General features: G+C 35.7%; 1 protein-coding gene across 8 annotated transcripts in view; it reads right to left on the bottom strand.

Moving 5' to 3' along the window:
- Window positions 1-14,360, bottom strand: part of SCAF8 (SR-related CTD associated factor 8) — a 168,906-nt gene that overhangs the window by 130,208 nt on the left and 24,338 nt on the right. For 7 of the 8 annotated variants that reach the window (XM_030022347.2, XM_030022348.2, XM_030022349.2 and 4 more), the window contains exons 3-7: window positions 12,997-13,041; window positions 10,309-10,470; window positions 7,038-7,194; window positions 5,124-5,254; window positions 1,582-1,758 (exon numbers count right to left, since the gene is read on the bottom strand). In XM_030022347.2, coding sequence (XP_029878207.1) covers window positions 1,582-1,758; window positions 5,124-5,254; window positions 7,038-7,194; window positions 10,309-10,470; window positions 12,997-13,041 — 672 coding nt within the window. Of the gene's footprint in view, window positions 1-1,581; window positions 1,759-1,943; window positions 2,041-5,123; window positions 5,255-7,037; window positions 7,195-10,308; window positions 10,471-12,996; window positions 13,042-14,360 lie in introns of those variants that run through there. The other variant, XM_041125373.1, reaches the window with a different exon arrangement.

Below are 14,360 nucleotides of genomic sequence, written 5' to 3'. Positions count from 1 at the left end.
CACTGCCGCAAGAACTCCTTCCACAACACTTACCTTCAAAGTTCCAGAAATCACAATCATGTACATTCACTCTACTGACAACTTTTATGACAACAAGACTCCTGCATACTATTACTGGCATAAACTAAAGAGCATCAGGCTGAACTCACTCAAGGCATATAAACATCTCATCAGAATGCCACTTCATCAATTTGCTCCAGTTAAGTTGTCCAACATTCAGGACAGCCACATCTATGAGTACACCTATCCATATAAATGCTGGAATTGAAGTCTGTGAAATAAAACCACAATATGTCGTACCCCTAATTACTTTTTGTATCTAAATATTAAGGCAGTCCCTATTAACTGATGCATTCATTCCCTGTGATTATACCCTACTAAAGTTGATGGTTACAGCTGTGATACAGCATGAGTACAGGCCATTTTTTTCCTGACGTATTTTTACAGCTGCGTTATTTCATTAGTAATGACAACTCTCTTATTTCAGAGATTTGAGTTTAGCTGAGCAAATTCTAGAAATATAAGATAAATTGATCTCAAACTTTAAACTCGGCACTTGTCAAGTTCTGAGCAGCTAATTGCCTGAAAAAGAGATTATCTGTGTTCTGGAAAAAAAAAAAAAAAAAAAAAAAAAAAAAAAAAGGTTTTTTTGCTTCTCTGACTTCCTTATTATTTATTCACTCCAGGACAATCCTACAGATATTATCTACAAGCCGCTTCTTCCAAAGATAATGGAACAAGATTTATTTGTTTAATCTCTGAGTAGAAGTTCTTCCTTTTTTTATTCTACTGATATTATACTACTACTACTGTAATTGCCAGCACGGTTATTGCTACCTGGCATTCAACTATATTAGTCTTCTTAAAATTCCTGCATTCTGTATTTTTGGGGTGGTTTTTTTGTTTGTTTTTTTAAGATAGGCTTGTATGTTGCAACACACACTAAGTTTCTTTACCTACAGGGTTTCTTTTTTACATTTTGACATCCTTTAAAAGGTGTCACATGACTAGTTTTAACTACAGTCATAAACTTATTTCTTCACTTACTGTCACTTTGTGGCTAAGATTAGAAGTTTTCTTGTCATTTATAATGTAAGAAAATTACAAGTTCAATCACATTTTACTCTTCTGGGAAAACAGCGTATATAAATTTCTACATGTTTCCCTTTCATCAACTTGTAAGAAAGCATTTCCTACCTCAGATCATAAACACAAGAAGGGGAAATACAAGACATGCTCAATTCTCACCACTGTGTTACAAAGGGTGAAGAAAAACATATAACAATGGCTTAACTTTGCTAAATCAAATCCATCTTCATACTCGATGACCCTTATGGGTCCCTTCCAACCTGAGGTATTCTATGAAATGCCATTTAGCCCTAAACTCATATAAACCTCATTTTTTCATTTATACTACCTTCTCTAGACATTTTTTTTATTTTCAAGATAAAGCACTTTATAATATATTAATGTATTTTTAAAATCTCTGAAGTCAAACCGTAAAATCCAAAAGAAGACTCTTTCACTTACATATATTTTAACAATAAATATATCTTCAAACTTCTATTATTCTACTTCTACCTTATTAAAAGAGACACTCTGTTCCAGTGGATTAAGTGTGTTAGCAGCAGCAGCTGCAGCTGTAAGCTGTGCTGTGAGGGCCTGTAACTGAACGACAAGACCAGCATCCAGGGCTTGAAGTAGTGAAGGCTGAGGTTTCTGCTGCTGTATCTGCAGTGTCTGTATCAACTGCTGAAGCTAAAAGAGAAAAGATAACAAATGCATTAAACAAGAAAATTTTTTGAAAAAAAACAAAAACCAAACTAGTCTTTTCCCCTTCCACTTAGGAAAAAAAGTCCCTCAGGAACGCAGTATCATCTAACCTATGGCTATTATTTCATCTTAATTTGTTTTCATTTATGGCAAATTTTGTTCCCACTTACTGGCTAATTTGTTTTCTGTGGCTGATAAGACATGCAGATGCTTCTTCCTCCTAACTTGCTCTGACAGGTTGCATGATGACCAGTCACCACTCAGGATTTCCTGCTTTCTAGGGTTCCCCCTCTTCTGTTTCTCCAGTTTGATTCCTTCTGACCTGAAAAAAATCTGTTAGCCTACTCCAGCTTCCTAAGGGCCCACCTATATCAGGAAAATCTGTCTGCTGTAACAACATTTGCAGAGAGACAATAACTGCACTGTTGCAAGCTCCACTAAGCTGATGCAACATGTCTATATAAAGAGATTGCACTAGTGTCTCTGGATTAGTCACAAGGAAAATCTCATGCTGAAACTCAGGTTTGCGCTGATAGAATGCAATTCCCTTGCTATGTTAACAAAACATAAAAACCAAATTAACCAGGAATTGGGAATATAACTTGACTTCCTGCAATGGCACAGACTCTGGGCTCTGTATAGCACTATCTTAGGATAAAAATTGCCTAGATGCAATGTTGAACCAGAAGCAGCAGCTCTGGGGCAACAGACATGCAGTAACAACAAAGTATGTTACAGTAAAAATGAAGTATGGGTAGTGCCAAAAGACAGATGTTAAAAAATATTATTTAAAAATAGTGTTGGGTGTTTCAAATATTATTTAAAAAGTTTTGGGGGTGGTGTGGTGGTTGGGGTGGTTCGTTTAAACAACTCCACTCCTCAACCCAGGAGAGGTCTAGGATTACAGTGGAATGAGTACTAAGTATCATCAGAGAAGGAACTTTCAAAAGAGCAGTGAATGGACCCGAGACATTTCATCAGAGTCTATCAGGATACCCTAAGAGTCTCTTTCTTCACATCTACAGGAGGAAAATAAAGAAAAATAGAGTATCTTCCAGAGTTATTTTAGAACAAGTGTACAATCCAATTGCCTGGTATATCTTGTTTTCCTTACTCCAACTTCCCATTTGTATATACTGTTTTTAAAGGAGCTGTCCCAATGAGGAAATAAAAGGCTTTTTCATTTGCAGACCTATTCATCTGTTTGAATAGAGATGCTCCCATAAAATTGTACAGATTTACCTTAACACAAAAGGAAAAAATACTATCCCTATGGAAAGAAGCCTTCCTGAAGTACCATGGAATTAGAGGAAGCAGTCCTTTGACCTTCCATGAGGTAAACCCCTGGAGCGTTACCTTTGGGTATTTCTGGAAAAAAGATTGAGCAAATCAAGGTAGTCCAAACTATGCTGACATAAGTCCCTGATTATCTTTACATTCATATTCCACCTCCTCATGGGGTTCACCACCAAACTCTTACAGGGTTCAATCCCTCCCTTCTTACTAGGGCACACTAGAAACCCTCCATAAGCTGATTAAGTTGATCTTCTTTTCAGCAATGCATCAAAAATGTATTATTTTTCAAGATTGTTTTACAGTTACCTTCTGATAATGTGAAGCAACTCTTCCTATTCTTTAAAAACAGTTATACTGACTCCTTATACAGCAGAGCCTCTGAAAATGCTTCAAATATTGTTCCACCTCACCAAGAGCTTTCACTGATTACTGCAATAGGCAAAGCTGAAGAGCCTCCCCCTCCCTTCTTGGCCAATACACAAAAGATGAGCAAATATGGCTGGTCTACCTTGTGAGCTGCTCAGAGCAGGAAGGAATCAAACTGAAGAAGCAGAGATGGAAGCCCTAGAGTGGGAAAATCCTGGGTGGTCACCATTCTAGCTGTTTTCACGTTCCTGTTGGTCACACCTTTCTTACTCTGCCCTCTCCTATGTCTAGACTCTCAATTTACCTGCATGCATTCTCACCCATAAAACACAATATGAAATCAAGGACTTTGGAGCTTGGGGTGGGGGGGCATGGAGAATAGGAAGAATAGAGATAGACAGGATGGAAGCAAATGTTGCAGTTCATCTACCAATCCTAGAGATCTGCATGTACATATTTACTGCGTTCCCAGTCTGGCTCCACGCTTCTGCTTAAGACCATCTTTTCCCTCTCCCCAAATCCATTCTCTTCCTCATTTTACCATCTTGAGCTAAATATCCAAATGTCATTTCTTTGGGATCTGGTCTAATTCCCTTCTCATCTTCACAAGCTTTTTCTTTCGCTTTGTCCTCCCCTCCCCCCACCCTTTTTTTTTTAAAGAATACTCTCTAGGTAATAAAATTTAAAATTACCTTACTGACTTTCTATATTTTCCCATTCTCACTTCACCTTCCTTCCTTCCTTCAGAGCTATTCCACTATCTTTCCTCCCATCACTATTTTTCTGGTGTAATCAGATGAAAATACTCCTTTCGCTTGACTTATGAACAACTACAGACAACTCTGCTTAGTTGAACACTGTAAAACAATCTCACTAAGTAAAGTTGTTGTTATTATCAGCATCAGGGCTTCATAACAGCTCACTGGTGACTGTTTCTCATTCATATGCATGGGGTTTTTGTTTAGTACCCCAGCAGGTAAAGCATCCTATTTCTCAGTCCAAATAAAAATCATAATGCCAAAGTTATGCTGGTGCCAGAGTTCTAGCATAAACTGAAAAAACAATGATCTACATTTTTACAGAAAGCTGACTGTGCGTGCTCAACTTATGTGGCTGCGGGTTAAAAGGACAAGCAGTTCAATGTTTGCTGCACATCAACCCAGTTTTTTGGAGTTGAGCATTTAGAAACTGAGGAACACAGTCACTTCTAGGACCTCATTTTTGAATGCTGCAAAATAAAAACTACATTTAGCTGATTAAAAGATAAAGAAAAGAATCAACACACAATGCACTTCCAGAATGAGTACATTTCCATTATGTAATTCTGTACAATGTTTAGCTTCTTGGGGCATCCAGCAGAGAAATATGCTTAAACTAGCATTCTATTTTATACCTATATCCATGAAATCTTAATGCTGCTCTTGATTTAGTCATCTGTAATACTATACAGAAAACTATGTATTACACACCATCTTATCTGAAGTCACATTTTGCAGTACTTTTAAGGAACAAACAGGGTTGGTTACAAAAGGTAACAGGAAGTTTTAGTTTACCTGGAACTTACTTGTGATGAACAACCTCATGGGATAGTTAACATGGGTTAAGAGATACTCATGAAAGCAGTATTTCTTAAGCCTACCTCAAAGACACAAAGTATCAAACAGTGTAACTGTCTACAAAATACTTACCTGTTGGCCTTGAGGACTCTGTAAAATCTGTGCAACAGCAGCAAGGGTATCTGTATTAGCAATCTGAGATACCCAAGGATCAGGTAAACTCTGTACCACATTGGCTGGAGTAACTGGAGTCACAGGTGTTCCTAAAAAAGAGAAAATCCAGTATGCCAAAATATTTTAACATACAGAGTTAGAAATAGTGTTAGAGAAAGAAAAAAAAAAAACCTGCTGTAAAAAGAAATTATAAACCAGACATGAACGTTCCAGTTTATTTTCTACAGCAAAGACTTCTAGATTGCAAGAAATCAAATTATAAAGATACTATAACCTTCCTAGGACATCAAACCCAGTTATTAAATACTGAGAAAGCACTGTATTAACATCAATTTAAACTATTTTTCTGACGCACACATAGAGCGCAGAGAAATAACGCAGACTCACATCAACATTCCTCAAGTAGCAGGATTACTTAGTTTAAGTGTAGTTCACAGCTCTATCCACTATTGACCTATAGGAACTACTTACTAATAAAGACACTGACAAATGCAAAATAAATAGGTTTCACACAGTAATCAAAACCATTCAGAGGAAATAAAATATATCAAATTATAATTGTTAGCAATCTACTCAGAAACATCTGCTAGTCCAGAACTTACAGGACTTGCACTTTATCCCCAGGAGAAACCTTAAGAATTCTACTAAAAATTTCACCTTCAACAGCTGGATTCATGAGGATTGCCCATTTCGTAATTTTTTTTTTTCCAAGAGGAACACTGAGACTAAATGAGCAATCTGATAATTAGTTTCTTGCCATAAGCCAGAATAATCCTCTAACCCTGAAAATACTCCTACTTTTAGCTCAAAAGTAGAGATATGCTGAATGAACACTAAATGTAAATGCCTAGATTACTGTTTTAAAAGACAATTTGCATCAGAATTCAAAGGAGTATTAAGAGTAAAGCTATGATTTCAACAATTTAAAATAATCAAATTAATGAAAATAAAAAATATTGAGCTAGAAGATGCAATAAAACCAATCCAAGAGCTGGAACTTTCATATATTTACAGACACCAATGAAAAATAAGGTGGATTTGTCCCCCTCACTGCTTTTCAGCATGGGATCAGCAAAAGGTGGGTGACAAAATCAGGTCCATATGTGCCAAAAAAAAAATTTCTACAGATAAAATTTCCCATACCTCCCAATCTTGAATGAAAAAGTCTCCACAAAAAAAGTTGAAAAGACAGTTCCCTGCCATCTACCTACATAAATAAGGAAGTGCTTTAGAGCACAAAATGATCAAGTCTGCATGTATAATAACATTAGTGTTTGTTAACTGGGGACGTACTCCACGAGCAGTTTTTGCCCACATGACTCTCCAGCCTCATTTCTGGCCCACATACTTCAGACCTGAAGGAGAGGGAAGTATGTCACTGGCTGCAGCTTATATTGTCAATGTGGCTTTTTCCCCTCAAAATCATTGCCTGTCAGCCAGCAAAAGTGAAGGACCACTGTCTGACATGATCCAGCAACCTCAATCCTATGGATAGCAAAAAGATACTGATGTATCATTTCTCTCAATTGCGGCACCACTAATTAACAAAGATTGTTATTAAATGGTGTGCTGGGTTTTTAACTCTGCCAGCGATCTACTGTTTTGACTTTCCAGTGCAAAACTAGGTCTTATTACACTGTTACTCAATCTAAATATATTTATAATATACAGTTGGAAAGTAAACACAACAGGCTGCCTCTTGGTTTTGCTACTTCCCTGATCTGGACACTGGCTAGAATATATTTCTTCCTAGCATTCAGTCGATTTGTCTAAAGGAAACCAGTGAGATTTTTCAACATATTAACAGCCAACATACCAAAGCTGACACGAGTGTTTTGATTCAACGTATGATTTTAACCTATTTTTGTTTACCTGGTGTATTGTTGCTCATAGCAGCTGTAGTGCTGGGCAAGACAGGGGTGACAACTGGAGGAGGAATTCCTGCTGCCATATCCAAGAGAGGCTGAATAATTTCACTCTTGAACACATTATTCTTCTGCCACAAATTTAGCACTCTAACAATTTTACTCTAAAATGAAGAAAGGATAACAAAAGACCTGAATCATGCTTTTTCTTGTTATTTTCAATTATGGATTCTTAACAAGCAATGTCAATCTGTCTAGATTGAAGCACCTTTAGGTTTACAAAGAGTAAGAACCATAAGAACAGTTACACTGGGTCACACCAAAGATATCTAACCTATGAACCTGAGGTTGACCTATGTACGATGCCTAGGCAACAGTAAAGGCACACTATGCACATAGTGACAGTCTTCTCTCAACAGAAAAATTAAATATAGTAAAACAGAAAATGAAATATAGTAAACCAAAACAAAACTAAACAAATGTATCTGACACTTTTATACCTTTACTCTTGGAAGACAGTATGGAAGGTAAATTATTTTAAGAAAACATTTTAAAGCATTACTAATAATTGAAGGAATTATTAGTCTCCTAAACTTTTACAGTCAACATATATGAATGCAACTCTGATCCACCTACAAACTGAAATTACTTATGTCCACTGAAAAATGGGCATATACTAATAAGACTGCTAAATACTTTTATTAGGAAAGTAGCTAGATATTTTGCAAGGTCTCTTGATGAAGCAAGGAATTTAAACTGGAACACAATTCCCTGCCTGTTGAAATTAGAAATACTAAAAATGTGGATCATGGGAAGGAAAAAAATCAAAATTAAGACTTCATACAATTCCATCAGATGTAACTCATTTTTCAGCTTGCAAATACATTTCTATTCCAATGTTTTAATCTGCTCCCAAATCTTTTCTTTTCTAAGCTTCACTTCTACCCAGAAGCAAGATTTTCCTTGATCTTGAAAAACTGGGTAGTAATGTATGTGGTGCAAAAAGACACCTTGCTTATTTAAAAAAAAAAAAAAAAAAAAAAAAGTTAGTTGTATTATAAAGAACAAAAAGTTCTTCACAGGATCTTGTGCTTTCTGTCACGAAGATGGTTGAATTATTTAAATTTTGTAAAACATGAACATAAAGTACTTAACCACACCATATTTAAACGAAAGAAAAAAAATGTCTGCTTGTCCAGAATTCCAAGAGGATACTAATAGACAGAAGTGCTGAATTTTCACTGCATGGAAGATGTAATTTAGTGTTCCTTTAAAGAAATCTCTGAAGGCTTCCATTCAGCATTACAATATGCGAGCCTTTCTTCTTTGAAAGTTTGTTTTGTAAGGCAGTCCCCGACAAGTCTATCAGAGGCTCTAACTTCCCTCTTCTATCCGGAACTGGAATACAAAACTATTTCTGCGCCTCAGTATCTATCTCCCCCTTGCATCTTCCATGGCTGAGCCAGACGAAGGAATCAGTGTGTGGGGGGTTTCTACTTTAAATTAAATGCTACTATACTTCTGCTTGATTTTTCAAAAAACAAACAAGCAAGCAAACAAAAAACCTGTTGTATTTCTCCATTATGCCTTTTAATCAGATTAAACATCAAAATGCTAGAAAACAGGTACATAATGTTGGTATCTTTGACAGCACAATTTTTTGCTCAGATATATGGTAACTATTTTCACAACACAAAGACTTTCCTGTAATACTGAATCCATATGCAACATAGCAGCAAGACTTCAGACTGAAAAATACATTTTCCCTAACTGAGGTGAAAAATATCCTAGAAATCAATCTGAAAGGAGCTTTACAGATCATAAACAGACTATGTTTTACTATCCCTCTTCACATCAAACACCTCTAATGTGATACATTAGTTGTCATGCATTGAAATATCACGGAATAAGTGGCACTATTTCTTACCCTACAATACATTTACTATATTTTTTTAAAGCCAGACACAGAGTACTTGCACCCATCCTTGTGCCAGCTCTTCTTCAACAGTCAGACTATTTCCGTGTTAGTATTTCCCAGAGTAGTAAGCGAAATGATTATACAAAACAAACCAATACTGCTTAAGGAATACAGCTAAATGAAGAAAAATATAAATTAACTATCATGCCTATATATATATGTAAAACATTGTGAAGCAGCACAAGTTGATCATGCAGATAACCTAAAACCAGACTGGAAAAATGTCATTTAACCTAAATAACCTATTCCACAGCACCTCAGAACTCAGTTGCAGAAGAGAAGACAGACATCCATAGCAGAGTTTTCCAATCATTTAAAATTTGCAGATACTGACATATCTTCTGCAGAGGTCCTACCTCCTCTGAAAAGGCAAGCATCCTAACACAACTACAGGAGACATGCAATGGCTGAACTTGCCTTTAATCACCTTCCGTGGATGCCTTGGGTTTTCAGGTCTTTGGTTGAAAAATACAGCTGTAGGATGGCATGCAACCATTCAAAGAATAATCTTTCTCTTTCTGCAGTGTCCTGCCTCACTCACTATTTGACTTAATGACTCTATTACACAAATTTATGTGGAGATAAAGCCTTAGAATTTCACATCTTTTTGTAATTTTTCAATTCAATAAGAAGAAACCCTAGCAACTGTGAGATCAGTGATGAGTATGAAGGAAATTAAACTGTCTGCACCCTCTGCTATTTCCAGCCAACCTGTTATAAAGATAATTTGGTAACAATCTTGACTACTATGGTCCAAGGAAACAGCTGAACTATTGGGTCAAACTGTTCAAGTTAGGCCTTACTCAGCTGTTGGTTGATTCAGTATCAAAGGAAAAATAACTTTTAAGACACTTTGCTGTTTTTCTATTGCTCCTTCAGTCCAAAACACACTAGTTTGCACTGAAGTTACTGCTACCAAGAAAGATTATTTATTCCTTGACACTATACAAAACCTGCTGGTTCATTTTCTCACTGAAGAGGGGAAAAAGACAATAAAAGACTGAGTACAACTCCCTGCCCTGCCAAATGCCCGCTTAATTTTTTTCCCCATCAAAATACATTAACTCAAATCCACCCAGTCTTCATGAAAACCTTTTCAAAATTCTGATTAATCTAATTGGATGTGTCTTCCCTTATCCCTACACTCAGACAAGCAAAATTAAAAGAAATACATATAAATGTGTAAGTCTATAATTAGATCCACTCTAGCAAGCAAAAAGTGAAATAAAAATCTTTATTCTTTATAGGTAACATATTAAAGATTGTTTTAATTAGAAAAAACCTATACTAAGTGGTTTACCTTGTCATCCCCAGGACAACGGTACAAGTTCTGGAAAGTGCTGATGATGTTATTGCTGAATCTTGGAGCAAACACATCCTTTTCTTGCCCAAACTGATGCCGGGACTGTCTCACAATGGAGTCAATGACATACAGACCAGGTACCTTGTATTCTGGTTTACACTACAAAGAATAATAATTTAAAATGTGCGTATGTGAAAAATACCAAAAAACATTAATGGCAGAGTAAATATGAACATTACTCTCTAATTTTTAAATGAGTCAAAGTATTACCAAAATGTTCTCTATTTAACAAATTGTCCTGAAAAATGAAACTCTCAAAAATAGCTAACTAATGTTCGAATTATCACATCTATATGTATTCTGCAAATATGTAAATGGTTTAAAATCAATTTACTACCACTAAAAACACTTTTTAGAATACAGCTATTAAAAACTAGCACATGAACCACATATCCTTTTAAATGCACACACCTATTTTAAGAGAACAGCATAAAGCATGACCCAATTCTTAATAGTACATTGGGACTAGCTGTAAATATAATTCAAAGTATTTTTGTCCTTCTTTATGATCAAAGTCAACATTAAAGTTAGCATTTGTTTACTTTATTTTACATTGTTGTAAGTAGCACGTGATATATCCTGCTCCCACCAGAACAAGAACATATTTATGTGGACATCTGTTTGGTTGAGAATACACCAGTGATACTTATTTTAAAATTGTGAAAACTTGCATAATTTACAAACAGCATGGTATTTATAAAGCATGTCTGCTAACGACTATACTAATTACTTAGGTAATTTTACTTACTTAACACAATTGAAGCTAAATTTTTTGCCTTTTAATTGCAAAGTAATTGCACCAGACTAGTGCAACCAGGAAAGTAATCCAATTATCTTCCAAACATACAACTTAAGTCCATAATTTTCAAATGGCTAGAAGAAAGCTTTCATCTGCTTAGCTCCTATTCTACTAAAATAAGAACTTACTATTTGATGTTATTAATACTTTGCATGTTTCACTAAATCGTTCATGAAATACTGAAAAAAAACCACATTAAGCCCACGAAAGGGAAACATCTAATCCAGAGTGATTGTTAACAAGATTATCAATAACAACATACATCTGCCTTCCCTAACCAGCAATGAACAGTGCAGAACTCCCTTATGAAGTAGTACTGGACACTGAACGCAAATATGTGAAGATAAACCATATTCTTAGCAGCTTGTGGAAGGGTCACGAACAAGCAGTCCAATTCCTGACAAACTACCAGCTTTCATTCAGAAGATAAATCTTCCCTCATGCCACTGAATACAGAATTGCCAATCACAGCCACTGCAACTAAAAAGCAGTATTTGGAACTTGGGCAATTCAGGATTAATTTTGGGACATAAAACTTCAAAGTGCTACTGATCAGAGATGGGCAAGATGTACACCTGTTCTCATCTGTCTATGTCCACCTGTAGTATTAAACGGGGATCAGAGGATATCGATCCCTTTTCTTAGGAATGGAAAGAAGTCAGAGGCGATGCTCCAAAAGACAACTACTTGACAAAACACTGGCAGTGATAGTAAAGTATACTACTACTCTTTACTAGTGCCATGAAACATACATATGATACCTTTTCCACATAGGACTGATGTTCTAGTACCCAAATAATTCATTCATGAACTGTTCTGAGACAGTTTAACACACCAGGCTGAAGGTGAACCCCGTTTACACTGTCCAACCACTGCCAAAAGGCACTTCAGTATACACTGGGCACCAAGGACTAAAAGGTAATGAGGAAGACGGGTTACTGACACAGAGCAATCTAGACTGCTTTGGAAAATGGACAACAGAAGACAAATTGCATCCAAAGTTGCAACATGAACAGACTAAATTCTCTGGCTTGTTTGTCAAAATACAAATGCAATTTGATCATAACTTACTCCTATTTACAGAAGGAGAAGAAATTCAGTACCAAAATGATCAACTGATCTGTCAAGTACGATGCAGACAAGGAAGAAAGACTCACAAAATGGAATCCATGCATTTCCAGCTGGAGATAAAATGCAGTTATACCCAAGAATAATTAATTGTTGCAAGAAAACAAAATGCAATCAAATTCTTTGTTATTCAGAATCTTTAAATTAATACTGCATCTTCCCACAAAGTAATTCCAGTGTAGCCATATAAATATTTTTTGTTTTAAATTACTAGCAGGAACCACCAACTGAAATGCTACATCTCATGCTACACAAAAGATGAGGCTGAATGGTCATCTTTCCCTTCAGCTTTAAAACCTATGGGAAAACCTGGCAGGAAAGCAAAAGCAACTGTCACTTGCCAAACCACTGTCAATTCTTTTGCTGTTAGCTATTCACATGGGCTACACTGACAGCCTCTTTTAACATTAGATTAATACATACAGAGTAGTCCTAAGACAGTATCAACAGTCATTCAGATCAAAGTATAATCATAACTACAAAACGGGGACAGAGTATTTGTCTTTCTGCATCATGGGTTATGACCAGCTACTGATTACTAGCAGAAACTGAATGTGACTGAAAACTAAAATAAACTAATGTGTGATAAAAATATTAATTCATATGTGTACCTAAAACCCAATGGTCTTCGATACCCTGTAATCCAAAATGAGGAAATTTTTCTCAGTGGTAACGCAAAATACCTGTGACTGACTTACCTTTTGAATGAATTTCTCAACACTCTGTACAACGTGCTTGTAGAACTGGAAAATAAAATAATATTTCAGTGGAAGAGAAAATCCGAAGACGCATATACTTGTTAAAGTCATGCAATATTGATAGTAAAAACAGAATCAGAAACTTTGGTTGATTAACCAGCAACCCAATACCTACAGCTGAGTATGCTGCCTTCCTTAGAACATTTAACAGCCTATAAAAAGAGCTAATCTCACTTTTTCTTGCCTTCTGAAGGTTTTTTACACTGGATTTTTTAAAATAATGTGCGCTTCTTTAGTGAGAGCTAAAAGAATAATATACTTGTTCCTTCAAAAACATATCATTATTTCATTGTACGTCACTGAAGATGTTAGCCTAATGTTACCAAGCATAGCACTTCTCTGTATTTCATTTGTCTTCCAAGTGTTTACTTTAATAACCTAAAAAAATGAGTATAGGAAGACCTTATAACATCTACTGAATACTTTTTCTTTAAAATTGGCCTGTTTTCTTTTTTTTAAATCTCACATATTATCACAATGGCTCTACATCATCTCAGTAACTGCTCTACACAATTAAATGCTGTTACTGAAATGATAAGAGTGGAAGCAGGACTTCCAAGTTAAACACATGATAAACCATTTTGGTATCATTCAATTGTTTAATTTTTAGAACCATTTAGTATCATTTAGTACTTTTTTATGTTCAACACAAGTTTTTAGCATTTTCATTATACTGCAAAACATAGACTCTAATTTACATAGACTTCTCATATTTAAGGAAGCCTGTGAATTTCACTTTTCTGTCAAATTGCTCTCTCTCCAAATTACACAAAATCCCAATATGGATTTCGTTATCTGAAAATGTATCTGCATTCTCAGCAGAGGAATGCAGATAGAAGACCATAAGTTCAAGGCTTTTTAACTTTTATCCTATCCCCTTTTTCACGTCTCCAGCCTTCACTAAGTTTCCATTTGTTTTAATGCTTAACACTAATGGCATACTTGTTTTCTTCATCATTTTTCAGTGCTGTTTGCTGCTGCTCCATTGCTGTTTTGCAATTAGTTTTACTTTGTGGCAAGAAAAGCCTTTAATTAGTGTACTAATGCTAAAACTTAAGAACAATTTGTATCCAAGCAACATCAAAAATAGAATCTATGAACAACACCCATGAAGATGTACGCTAAGAATTTATAAAAATGAAATAAAACTTAAGCAATTGTATTGATCCAAAGGCACACATATCTTATATTTTCAGGGGGGAGGGAGGGGGTGGATTGTAGTTTTATATTTATTCATTTGTTCTCAGGCAATGTCAGTGTTTCCTTTTTAAACTGAGGGAAAAGCAGCCCTGTCTTTGAGATCT

The sequence above is a fragment of the Aquila chrysaetos genome, chromosome 8, assembly GCF_900496995.4.
Source record: "Aquila chrysaetos chrysaetos chromosome 8, bAquChr1.4, whole genome shotgun sequence".
Lineage (NCBI taxonomy): Eukaryota > Metazoa > Chordata > Aves > Accipitriformes > Accipitridae > Aquila > Aquila chrysaetos.
Note: the sequence above shows the minus strand (reverse complement) of the source record. Positions and strands in the feature narration are given on the sequence as shown.